This window comes from Amblyraja radiata, chromosome 43, assembly GCF_010909765.2.
Source record: "Amblyraja radiata isolate CabotCenter1 chromosome 43, sAmbRad1.1.pri, whole genome shotgun sequence".
Taxonomy (NCBI): domain Eukaryota; kingdom Metazoa; phylum Chordata; class Chondrichthyes; order Rajiformes; family Rajidae; genus Amblyraja; species Amblyraja radiata.
Window position 1 is genome coordinate 11,418,400 of NC_045998.1, and position 13,090 is coordinate 11,431,489.

The 13,090-nt window shown below is 52.8% G+C and overlaps 1 protein-coding gene across 9 annotated transcripts in view; it reads right to left on the bottom strand.

Annotated features, from left to right (window-relative positions):
* The window catches only part of LOC116968056 (arf-GAP domain and FG repeat-containing protein 1-like), a 94,780-nt gene extending 84,796 nt beyond the window's left edge, over positions 1–9,984 (bottom strand). For 8 of the 9 annotated variants that reach the window (XM_033014680.1, XM_033014682.1, XM_033014685.1 and 5 more), the window contains exon 1: positions 9,644–9,843. In XM_033014680.1, the coding sequence (XP_032870571.1) occupies positions 9,644–9,810 (167 nt within the window). In that variant the 5' untranslated portion in view covers positions 9,811–9,843. The other variant, XM_033014677.1, reaches the window with a different exon arrangement.
* Between the last annotated feature and the right edge of the window lie 3,106 nt (positions 9,985–13,090).

The following is a 13,090-nucleotide window of genomic DNA, read 5'->3' on the forward strand; positions in this document are numbered from 1 at the left end:
CAGTGTACGTGGGCCCCACACACTGTACCCAACACACACACTGTGTGAACCACACACTGTACCCCAGTTCCCCACACACACTGTACCCCACTCACACTGTGTACCCCACATTAATCACTCACATTATCCTGGAGCAGGAGGTACACACGAAGCGGCCCACGGTGATGTCAGTGTACATGGGCCCAACACACACTGTACCTCACACACACAGTACCACACACACGGTGTACCCCACACACACTGTACCCCACATATAGCCAGTTCATTGGCTATATTTAAGAGGGAGTTAGATGTGGCCCTTGTGGCTAAGGGGATCAGAGGGTATGGAGAGAAGGCAGGTACGGGATACTGAGTTGGATGATCAGCCATGATCATATTGAATGGCGGTGCAGGCTCGAAGGGCCGAATGGCCTACTCCTGCACCTAATTTCTATATTTCTATGTTTCTACTCACAATACCCCGGAGCAGGAAGTACACACGAAGCTGCCCACGGTGATGTCAGTGTACGTGGGGCCCACACTGTACCCCACACACACACTGTACCCCACACACACTGTACCCCACACACACACTATACCCCACACACACACTGTGTGAACCACATACTGTACCCCAGTTCCCCACACACACTGTACCCCACTCACACTGTGTACCCCACATTAATCACTCACAGTATCCCGGAGCAGGAGGTACACACGAAGCTGCCCACGGTGATGTCAGTGTATGTGGGCCCCACACTGTACCCCACACACACTGTACCCCAGTCCCCCACACACACACTGTACCCCAGTCCCCCACACACACACTGTACCCCCCACACACTGTACCCCACACACACAAATTACCCACAGGATGCCGGAGCAGGAGGTACACACTAAGCTGCCCACGGTGATGTCGGTGTACGTGGGCCCCACACTGTACCCCACACACACTGTACCCCACACACACTGTACCCCACACACACACTGTCCCCCACACACACTGTCCCCCACACACACTGTGTTACCCCACACACACTATGTTACCCCACACACACTGTGTTACCCCACACACACTGTACCCCAGTTCCACACACACTGTACCCCACATTGTCCACTCACAGTATCCCGGAGCAGGAGGTACACACGAAGCTGCCTACGGTGATGTCAGTGTACGTGGGCCCCACACACACTGTACCCCACACACTGTACCCCTCACACACTGTACCCCACATAGTACACCCATTACTCACAATATCCCGGAGCAGGAGGTACACACGAAGCTGCCCACGGTAATGTCAGTGTACGTGGGCCCTACACACTCTGTACCCCACACACACACTGTACTCCACATACACTGTGTACCCCACACACTGTACCCCAGTTCCCCACACTGTTCCTCACACACACTGTGTACCCCACACACTGTACCCCACATAGTACACCCATTACTCACAATATCCCGGAGCAGGAGGTACACACAAAGCTGCCCACGGTAATGTCAGTGTACGTGGGCCCTACACACTCTGTACCCCACACACACACTGTACCTCACACACACTGTGTACCCCACACACCGTACCCCACACACACTGTACCCCAGTTCCCCACACACTGTACCCCAGTTCCCCACACTGTACCCCACACACACTGTACCCCACACTGTAACCACACATACACTGTACACCCATTACTCACAGTATCCCGGAGCAGGAGGTACATACGAAGCTGCCCACGGTGATGTCAGTGTACGTGGGCCCCACACTGTACCCCACACACACTGTACCCCAGTCCCCCACACACACTGTACCCCAGTCCCCCACACACACTGTACCCCAGTCCCCCACACACACTGTACCCCAGTCCCACACACTGTATCCCACACCTACACTGTACCCCAGTTTCCCACACTGTACCCCACATTGTCCACTCACAGTATCCCGGAGCAGGAGGTACACACGAAGCTGCCCACGGTGATGTCAGTGTACGTGGGCCCCACACTGTACCTCACACACACTGTACCCCAGTCCCCCTCACACACTGTACCCCAGTCCCCCATACATACACTGTACCGCACATTAATTACCCCACACACACACACACGCTGTGTACCCCACACACACTGTACCCCACATTGTACACACATTACTCACAATATCTCGGAGCAGGAGGTACACACGAAGCTGCACACGAAGCTGCCCACGGTGATGTCAGTGTACGTGGGCCCCACACACTGTACCTCACACACACTGTGTTACCCCACACACACTGTACCCCACACACACTGTACCCCACATTGTCCACTCACAGTATCCCGGAGCAGGAGGTACACACGAATCTACCCACGGTGATGTCAGTGTACGTGGGCCACACACACACTGTACCTCACACACACTGTGTTACCCCACACACACTGTACCCCACACACACTGTACCCCACATTGTCCACTCACAGTATCCCGGAGCAGGAGGTACACACGAATCTACCCACGGTGATGTCAGTGTACGTGGCCCCCACACACTGTGTACCCTACACACCCTGTATACCTTACACACCCTGTGTACCCCACACACACTGTGTACCCCACACACACTGTGTACCCCACACACATATTACTGACAATATCCCGGAGCAGGAGGTACACACGAAGCTGCCTACGGTGATGTCAGTGTACGTGGGCCCCACACACACTGTACCCCACACACACACTGTACCCCACACACACACTGTACCCCACACACACACTGTACCCCACACACACTGTACCCCACACACACACACTGTGCCCCACACACACACTGTACCCCACACACACTGTGTACACCACACACTGTACCCCACACACACTGTACCCCACACCCACTGTATCCCAGTCCCCCACACTGTACCACACACACACTGTACCCCACACACACACTGTACCCCACACACACCCAGTACACCCGCATTGTCCACTCACAGTATCCCGGAGCAGGAGGTACACACGAAGCTGCCCACGGTGATGTCAGTGTACGTGGGCCCCACAAACACACTGTACCCCACACACACTGTACCCCACACACACTGTGTACCCCACACACACTGTACCCCACACACTGTGTACCCCACACACTGTGTACCCCACACACACTGTACCCCACACACACACTGTACACCCACATTGTCCACTCACAGTATCCCGGAGCAGGAGGTACACACGAAGCTGCCCACGGTGATGTCCGTGTACGTGGGCCCCACACACTGTACCCCACACACACTGTACCCCACATACACTGTACCACACACTGTACCCCACACACACACTGTACCCCACACACACACTGTACCCCACACACACACTGTACCCCACATTGTACACTCACAGTATCCCGGAGCAGGAGGTACACACGAAGCTGCCCACGGTGATGTCCGTGTACGTGGGCCCCACACACACTGTACCCCACACACATTGTACCCCACACACACATTGTACCCCACACACACATTGTACCCCACACACACACTGTACCCCAGTCCCCCACACTGTACCACACACACACTGTACCCCACACACACATTGTACCCCACACACACATTGTACCCCACACACACACTGTACCCCAGTCCCCCACACTGTACCACACACACACTGTACCCCACACACACACTGTACCCCACACACACCCAGTACACCCACATTGTACACTCACAGTATCCCGGAGCAGGAGGTACACACGAAGCTGCCCACGGTGATGTCAGTGTACGTGGGCCCCATACTGTACCCCACACACACTGTACCACACACACTGTACCCCAGTCCCCCACACACACTGTACCCCAGTCCCCCACACACACTGTACCCCACACACACTGTACCCCACATTGTACACTCACAGTATCCCGGAGCAGGAGGTACACACGAAGCTGCCCACGGTGATGTCCATGTACGTGGGCCCCACACACTGTGTACCCTACACACCCTGTATACCTTACACACCCTGTGTACCCCACACACACTGTGTACCCCACACACACTGTACCCCACACACACTGTACCCCACACACACTGTACCCCAGTTACACACACTGTACCCCACACTGTACACACATTACTCACAGTATCCCGGAGCAGGAGGTACACACGAAGCTGCCCACGGTGATGTCCGTGTACGTGGGCCCCACACACACACTGTACCCCACACACACTCTGTACCCCACACACACACTGTACCCCACACACACCCTGTACCCCACACACACTCTGTACCCCACACTGTACCCCACACTGTACACACATTACTCACAGTATCCCGGAGCAGGAGGTACACACGAAGCTACCCACGGTGATGTCCGTGTACGTGGGCCCCACACACACACTGTGTACCCCCCACACACACATTGTACACACATTACTCACAGTATCCCGGAGCAGGAGGTACACACGAAGCTGCCCACGGTGATGTCCGTGTACGTGGGCCCCACACACACTGTACCCCACACACACTGTGTACCCCACACACACTGTGTACCCCACATTGTACACTCACAGTATCCCGGAGCAGGAGGTACACACGAAGCTGCCCACGGTGATGTCCGTGTACGTGGGCCCCACACACACTGTACCCCCCACACACACACTGTGTACCCCACACACACTGTACCCCACATTGTCCACTCACAGTATCCCGGAGCAAGAGGTACACACGAAGCTGCCCACGGTGATGTCCGTGTACGTGGGCCCCACACACACTGTACCCCACACACACACTGTACCCCACACACACCATGTACCCCACACTACTCACAGTATCCCGGAGCAGGAGGTACACACGAAGCTGCCCACGGTGATGTCCGTGTACGTGGGCCCCACACACTGTACCCCACACACACTGTACCCCACACTGTACACACATTACTCACAGTATCCCGGAGCAGGAGGTACACACGAAGCTGCCCACGGTGATGTCAGTGTACGTGGGCCCCATACTGTCCCCCACACACACTCTACCCCAGTCCCCCACACACACTCTACCCCAGTCCCCCACACACACTGTACCCCAGTCCCACACACACACTGTACCCCACACCTACACTGTACCCCAGTTTCCCACACTGTCAGTGTACATGGGCCCCACACACACACTGTGTACCCCACACACACTGTACCCCACATTGTACACACATTACTCACAATATCTCTGAGCAGGAGGTACACACGAAGCTGCCCACGAAGCTGCCCACGGTGATGTCCGTGTACGTGGGCCCCACACACACACACACACACTGTACCCCACATTGTACACTCACAGTATCCCGGAGCAGGAGGTACACACGAAGCTGCCCACGGTGATGTCCGTGTACGTGGGGCCCACACACTGTACCCCACACACACTGTACCCCACACACACTGTACCCCACACACACACACTGTACCCCACACACACTGTACCCCACACACACACACTGTACCCCACACACACACACTGTACCACACACACCCTGTACCCCACATTGTCCACTCACAGTATCCCGGAGCAGGAGATACACACGAAGCTGCCCACGGTGATGTCCGTGTACGTGGGCCCCACACACTGTACCCCACACACACTGTGTACCCCACACACACTGTGTACCCCACACTGTACCCCACATTGTACACTCACAGTATCCCGGAGCAGGAGGTACACACGAAGCTGCCCACGGTGATGTCCCTGTACGTGGGCCCCACACACACTGTACCCCACACACTGTACCCCACACACACTGTACCCCACACACTGTACACCACACACACACTGTACCCCACACACTGTGTACCCCACACACTGTGTACCCCACACACACACTGTACCACACACACACTGTGTACCCCACACACACTGTACCTCACATTACTCACAGTATCCCGGAGCAGGAGGTACACACGAAGCTGCCCACGGTGATGTCAGTGTACGTGGGCCCCACACTGTACCCCACACACTGTACCCCACACACACTGTACCCCACACACACTGTACCCCACACACTGTACACCACACACTGTGTACCCCACACACTGTGTACCCCACACACACACTGTACCACACACACACTGTGTACCCCACACACACTGTACCTCACATTACTCACAGTATCCCGGAGCAGGAGGTACACACGAAGCTGCCCACGGTGATGTCAGTGTACGTGGGCCCCACACACTCTGTACCCCACACACTGTACCCCACACACACTGTACCCCAGTTCCCCACACACTGTACCACAGTTCCCCACACAGTACCCCACACACACAGTACCCCACACTGTACCCACACATACACTGTACACCCATTACTCACAGTATCCCGGAGCAGGAGGTACATACGAAGCTGCCCACGGTGATGTCAATGTACGTGGGCCCCATACTGTACCCCACACACACTGTACCACACACACACTGTACCACACACACACACTGTACCCCAGTCCCCCACACACACTGTACCCCAGTCCCACACACACACTGTACCCCACACACACACTGTGTACCCCACACACACTGTACCCCACATTGTCCACTGACAGTATTCCGGAGCAGGAGGTACACACGAAGCTGCCCACGGTGATGTCCGTGTACGTGGGCCCCACACACTGTACCCCACACACACTGTACCCCACACTGTACCCCAGTACCCCACACACTGTACCCCACATTACTCACAGTATCCCGGAGCAGGAGGTACACACGAAGCTGCCCACGGTGATGTCCGTGTACGTGGGCCCCACACACTGTACCACACACACACACTGTACCCCACACACACTGTACCACACACACACACACTGTGGGCCCCACACATACTGTACCCCACACACACCCTGTACCCCACATTGTACACTCACAGTATCCCGGAGCAGGAGGTACACACGAAGCTGCCCACGGTGATGTCAGTGTACGTGGGCCCCACACACAGTACCCCACACATACTGTGGGCCCCACACACACACACTGTGGGCCCCACACACCCTGTACCCCACATTGTACACACATTACTCACAGTATCCCGGAGCAGGAGGTACACACGAAGCTGCCCACGGTGATGTCCGTGTACGTGGGCCCCACACACACCCTGTACCCCACACACACTGTACCCCACACCCACACTCTGTACCACACACTGTACCCCACATTACTCACAGTATCCCGGAGCAGGAGGTACACACGAAGCTGCCCACGGTGATGTCCGTGTACGTGGGCCCCACTGTACCCCCCACACTGTACCCCACACACACTGTACCCCACACACACTGTGTACCCCACACTGTACCCCACATTACTCACAGTATCCCGGAGCAGGAGGTACACACGAAGCTGCCCACGGTGATGTCCGTGTACGTGGGCCCCACACACACTGTACCCCACACACACCCTGTACCCCACACACACTGTGCCCCACATTGTACACTCACAGTATCCCGGAGCAGGAGGTACACACGAAGCTGCCCACGGTGATGTCCGTGTACGTGGGCCCCACACACACTGTACCCCACACACACTGTACCCCTGTACCCCACACTGTACCCCACATTACTCACAGTATCCCGGAGCAGGAGGTACACACAAAGCTGCCCACGGTGATGTCAGTGTACGTGGGCCCCACACACACTGTGGGCCCCACACACACACACTGTGGGCCCCACACACACCCTGTACCCCACATTGTACACACATTACTCCTGTACCCCACACACTGTGTACCCCCCACACACACTGTACCCCACATTGTACACACATTACTCACAGTATCCCGGAGCAGGAGGTACACACGAAGCTGCCCACGGTGATGTCAGTGTATGTGGGCCCCACACTGTACCCCAGTCCCCCACACACACACTGTACCCCACACACACTGTACCCCACACACACTGTACCCCACACACCCTGTACCCCACACTGTACCCCACATTGTACACTCACAGTATCCCGGAGCAGGAGGTACACACGAAGCTGCCCACGGTGATGTCCGTGTACGTGGGGCCCCACACACACTGTGTACCCCCCACACACTGTGTACCCCACACTGTATACCCCACATTGTCCACTCACAGTATCCCGGAGCAGGAGGTACACACGAAGCTGCCCACGGTGATGTCCGTGTACGTGGGCCCCACACACACTGTACCCCACACACACTGTGTACCCCACACTGTACCCCACATTGTACACTCACAGTATCCCGGAGCAGGAGGTACACACGAAGCTGCCCACGGTGATGTCCGTGTACGTGGGCCCCACACACACACTGTACCCCACACTGTATACCCCACATTACTCACAGTATCCCGGAGCAGGAGGTACACACGAAGCTGCCCACGGTGATGTCCGTGTACGTGGGCCCCACACACACTGTACCCCACACACCCACACTGTATACCCCACATTACTCACAGTATCCCGGAGCAGGAGGTACACACGAAGCTGCCCACGGTGATGTCAGTGTACGTGGGCCCCACACACACTGTACCCCACACACACTGTACCCCACACTGTACCCCACATTACTCACAGTATCCCGGAGCAGGAGGTACACACAAAGCTGCCCACGGTGATGTCCGTGTACGTGGGCCCCACACACCCTGTACCCCACACACACTGTACCCCACACACACCATGTACCCCACACTGTACCCCACATTGTACACTCACAGTATGCCGGAGCAGGAGGTACACACGAAGCTGCCCACGGTGATGTCCGTGTACGTGGGCCCAACACACACACATTGTACCCCACACACACTGTACCCCACACACACTGTACCCCACACACCCTGTACCCCACACACCCTGTACCCCACACACACTGTGGGCCCCACACATTGTACCCCACACACACTGTACCCCACACACCCTGTACCCCACACTGTACACACACTACTCACAGTATCCCGGAGCAGGAGGTACACACGAAGCTGCCCACGGTGATGTCCGTGTACGTGGGCCCCACACACACTGTACCCCACACACACTCTGTACCCCACACTGTACACACATTACTCACAGTATCCCGGAGCAGGAGGTACACACGAAGCTGCCCACGGTGATGTCCGTGTACGTGGGCCCCACACACACTGTGGGCCCCACACACACTGTACCCTACACACACTGTGGGCCCCACACACACTGTACCCCAGTTCCCCACACACACTGTACCCCACCCACACTGTACCCCACATTACTCACAGTATCCCGGAGCAGGAGGTACACACGAAGCTGCCCACGGTGATGTCCGTGTACGTGGGCCCCACACACACTGTACCCCACACACACTGTACCCCACACACCCTGTGGGCCCCACACACACTGTGGGCCCCACACACACTGTGGGCCCCACACACACACTGTACCCCACATTGTACCCCACATTACTCACAATATCCCGGAGCAGGAGGTACACACGAAGCTGCCCACGGTGATGTCCGTGTACGTGGGCCCCACACACACTGTACCCCTGTACCCCACATTGTACACACATTACTCACAGTATCCCGGAGCAGGAGGTACACACGAAGCTGCCCACGGTGATGTCAGTGTATGTGGGCCCCACACTGTACCCCAGTCCCCCACACACACACTGTACCCCACACACACTGTACCCCACACACACTGTACCCCTGTACCCCACACTGTACCCCACATTGTACACTCACAGTATCCCGGAGCAGGAGGTACACACGAAGCTGCCCACGGTGATGTCCGTGTACGTGGGCCCGCGCTGCTCACACTCGGCGCAGCGACGGTTGGGGGTCCGCGCGCCCAGCTCGCGCACCAGCCGCAGATGCTTCTCCTCCTGTTTGCGGCGCGCGGTCGCCGACATGGCGGCTCCGGTGGGTCGGCGGGCGGGCGGGAGATGCGGTGCGACGCGGGCAGGTAGGTGGGCCCGGGGCCCGGGGTCACGGACAGCGGCCCTGTCCCTCAGCTCCTCCACACACACTCACTCTCACTCTCACTCTCCCCTCCTCGGCGCCGCCATTGCCCAACGATCAGCGGCGGGGGGGGTGGGGTGGGGAGGGGGGAGGGGTGACGGCGGCCGGGCCGGCGGAGGGAAGGAGACGCGACCGCGGGCTCGAAATCTGCTTCTTACTGTCACACACACAGATAATCACACACTCACTCTCACACACACATACACAATCACACACACATACACAATCACACACACTCACAATCACACACACTCTCACATACTCACATACACAATCACACACATTCACAATCACACACTCTCAATCACACACACTCACAATCACACACAATCACACTCACATTCACAATCACACACACTCACATACACTCACACACACACTCACATACGCTCACACACTCTCACATACACACACACAATCACACACACATACACACAATCACACACTCACAATCACACACACTCTCTCTCTCACACACACATACACAATCACACACACTCACAATCACACACAATCACACACACTCTCTCTCTCTCACACACATACACAATCACACACTCACAATCACACACACTCTCACACACTCACAATCACACACACTCTCAATCACACACACTCACAATCACTCACAATCACACACACTCTCTCTCTCACACACACATACAGAGATAATCACACACACACTCTCTCTCACACACTCACATCTCTCTCACACACACACACATAATCACACACACAATCATGCACATACACAAACACAATCACACACACACACAATCACACTCACACACATAATCACACACACTCTCTCACACACATACAGAGATAATCACACACACACTCACACACATAATCACACACACTCTCTCACACACACACTCACACACATAATCACACACACTCTCACACACATACAGAGATAATCACACACACTCTCTCACACACACTCACACACATATTCACACACACAATCATGCACATACACAAACACAATCACACACACTCACAATCACACACACTTGTAATAACACACATACAATCACATATACACACACACTCTCACACACAGATACTCCTACACATACACAATCACATATACACTCACACACACACAATCACATATACACTCACACACACACATAATCACATATACACTCACACACACACAATCACATATACACTCACACACACACAATCACATATACACTCACACACACACAATCACATATACACTCACACACACACACTCTCTCTCACACACACACAATCATATACACATACAATCACACACACACACACACACACTCACACACACATTCACATATACAATCACACAAACAATCACATACACATACACAATCACATATACACACAATCACATATACACACACTCTCACACACAGACACTCCTACACATACACAATCACATATACACTCACACAGACACTCACATATACACTCATACACACTCACTCACACGCACACACACACACAATCACACACGTGTACACAATCACACACACTCATACACACACACAATCACACACACACAATCACACACACTTGTAATCACACACACTTGTAATCAGACACACACAATCACACACACACACACACAATCACATACACACAACCACACACACTCTCACATACACACACACACAATCATATACACATACAATCACATATACACACATACTCTCACACACAGACACTCCTACACATACACAATCACATATACACTCACACACAGACACTCACTCATACACACAGACACTCATATATACACTCACACACACACAGTCTCACACACACACTCACTCATACATACAAGCAATCACATATACACTCAGACACAATCACATATACACTCACACACACAATTACCTATACACTCACACACAATTACCTATACACTCTCACACACACACACAATTACCTATACACTCTCTCACACACACACACAATTACCTATACACTCTCACACACACACACACAATTACCTATACACTCTCACACACACAATCACATATAAACTAATACATACACGCACACTCATATTAACACATACATACTTACAATCACTAACTCATACACACACATTCTCACGCACAGACATTCACTCATACACACTAATACATACACACACACACATTAATACACACCCACTAACACATACACAGACACCCACACACTAATACACACCCACTAATACATACACACACTAATTCACACACAGTAATACATACACACATACACAATCACACATATACACTCACTCACACACAAACACATGCACATGCACTCTCTATCTCACAAACGCATACTCTCACACACACGCACTAATACACTCGAACACTATTACATATAAACACATTAACACATACTTACACTCACTAACACATACACAAACACTCACATAATCTAACTCACACACATTATCACATAAACACACATACTCTCTCTTATAGTCACACACACATTTATACACAGATCCTCATTTACACACACTCATTCACACACACATACATTCACAGACACATACAAACTTGCTCACACACATACTCACTTACTGCATACACACTCACATGCACAACTAATTCACACACACTTATCCACAGCCACACATATGCACATTCATACACAAACTCGCTCACATGCACATTCACACTCGCTCATACACACACAGACATTCACACACTCACACACACAGACATTCTTTATTCTTTTATTCTTTCTTTATTCTTTATTTCGAACGATTTAAAAAAAAAGAAAAAAAAAGATGAAAATGAATAAATAAAAGGAAAATTATATATATACATATATATATACATAAATACATACACACATACATACATATACATGTACATATATACATACATACATATACACATACACATATACATAACATATATGTACATACATAAATTAAAAAATCAAAAGCCAATTTCAACATAATACACATTAGACTCGTTCGAAAAGGGATAGGAAGAAGCCTATGCTTGTCAAGTCCTACCCCCATTCTTCACCATTAACAAATGCAAAATTCAATAAAATAAACTAAACAGACAATTCAGACAAAACTACTCCAATCAAGCTATTAAGAAAAAAAGAACAAAAAAAGAAAAGAACAAAAAGAACAAGCACCATTAACATCTGTGAGATTTACAT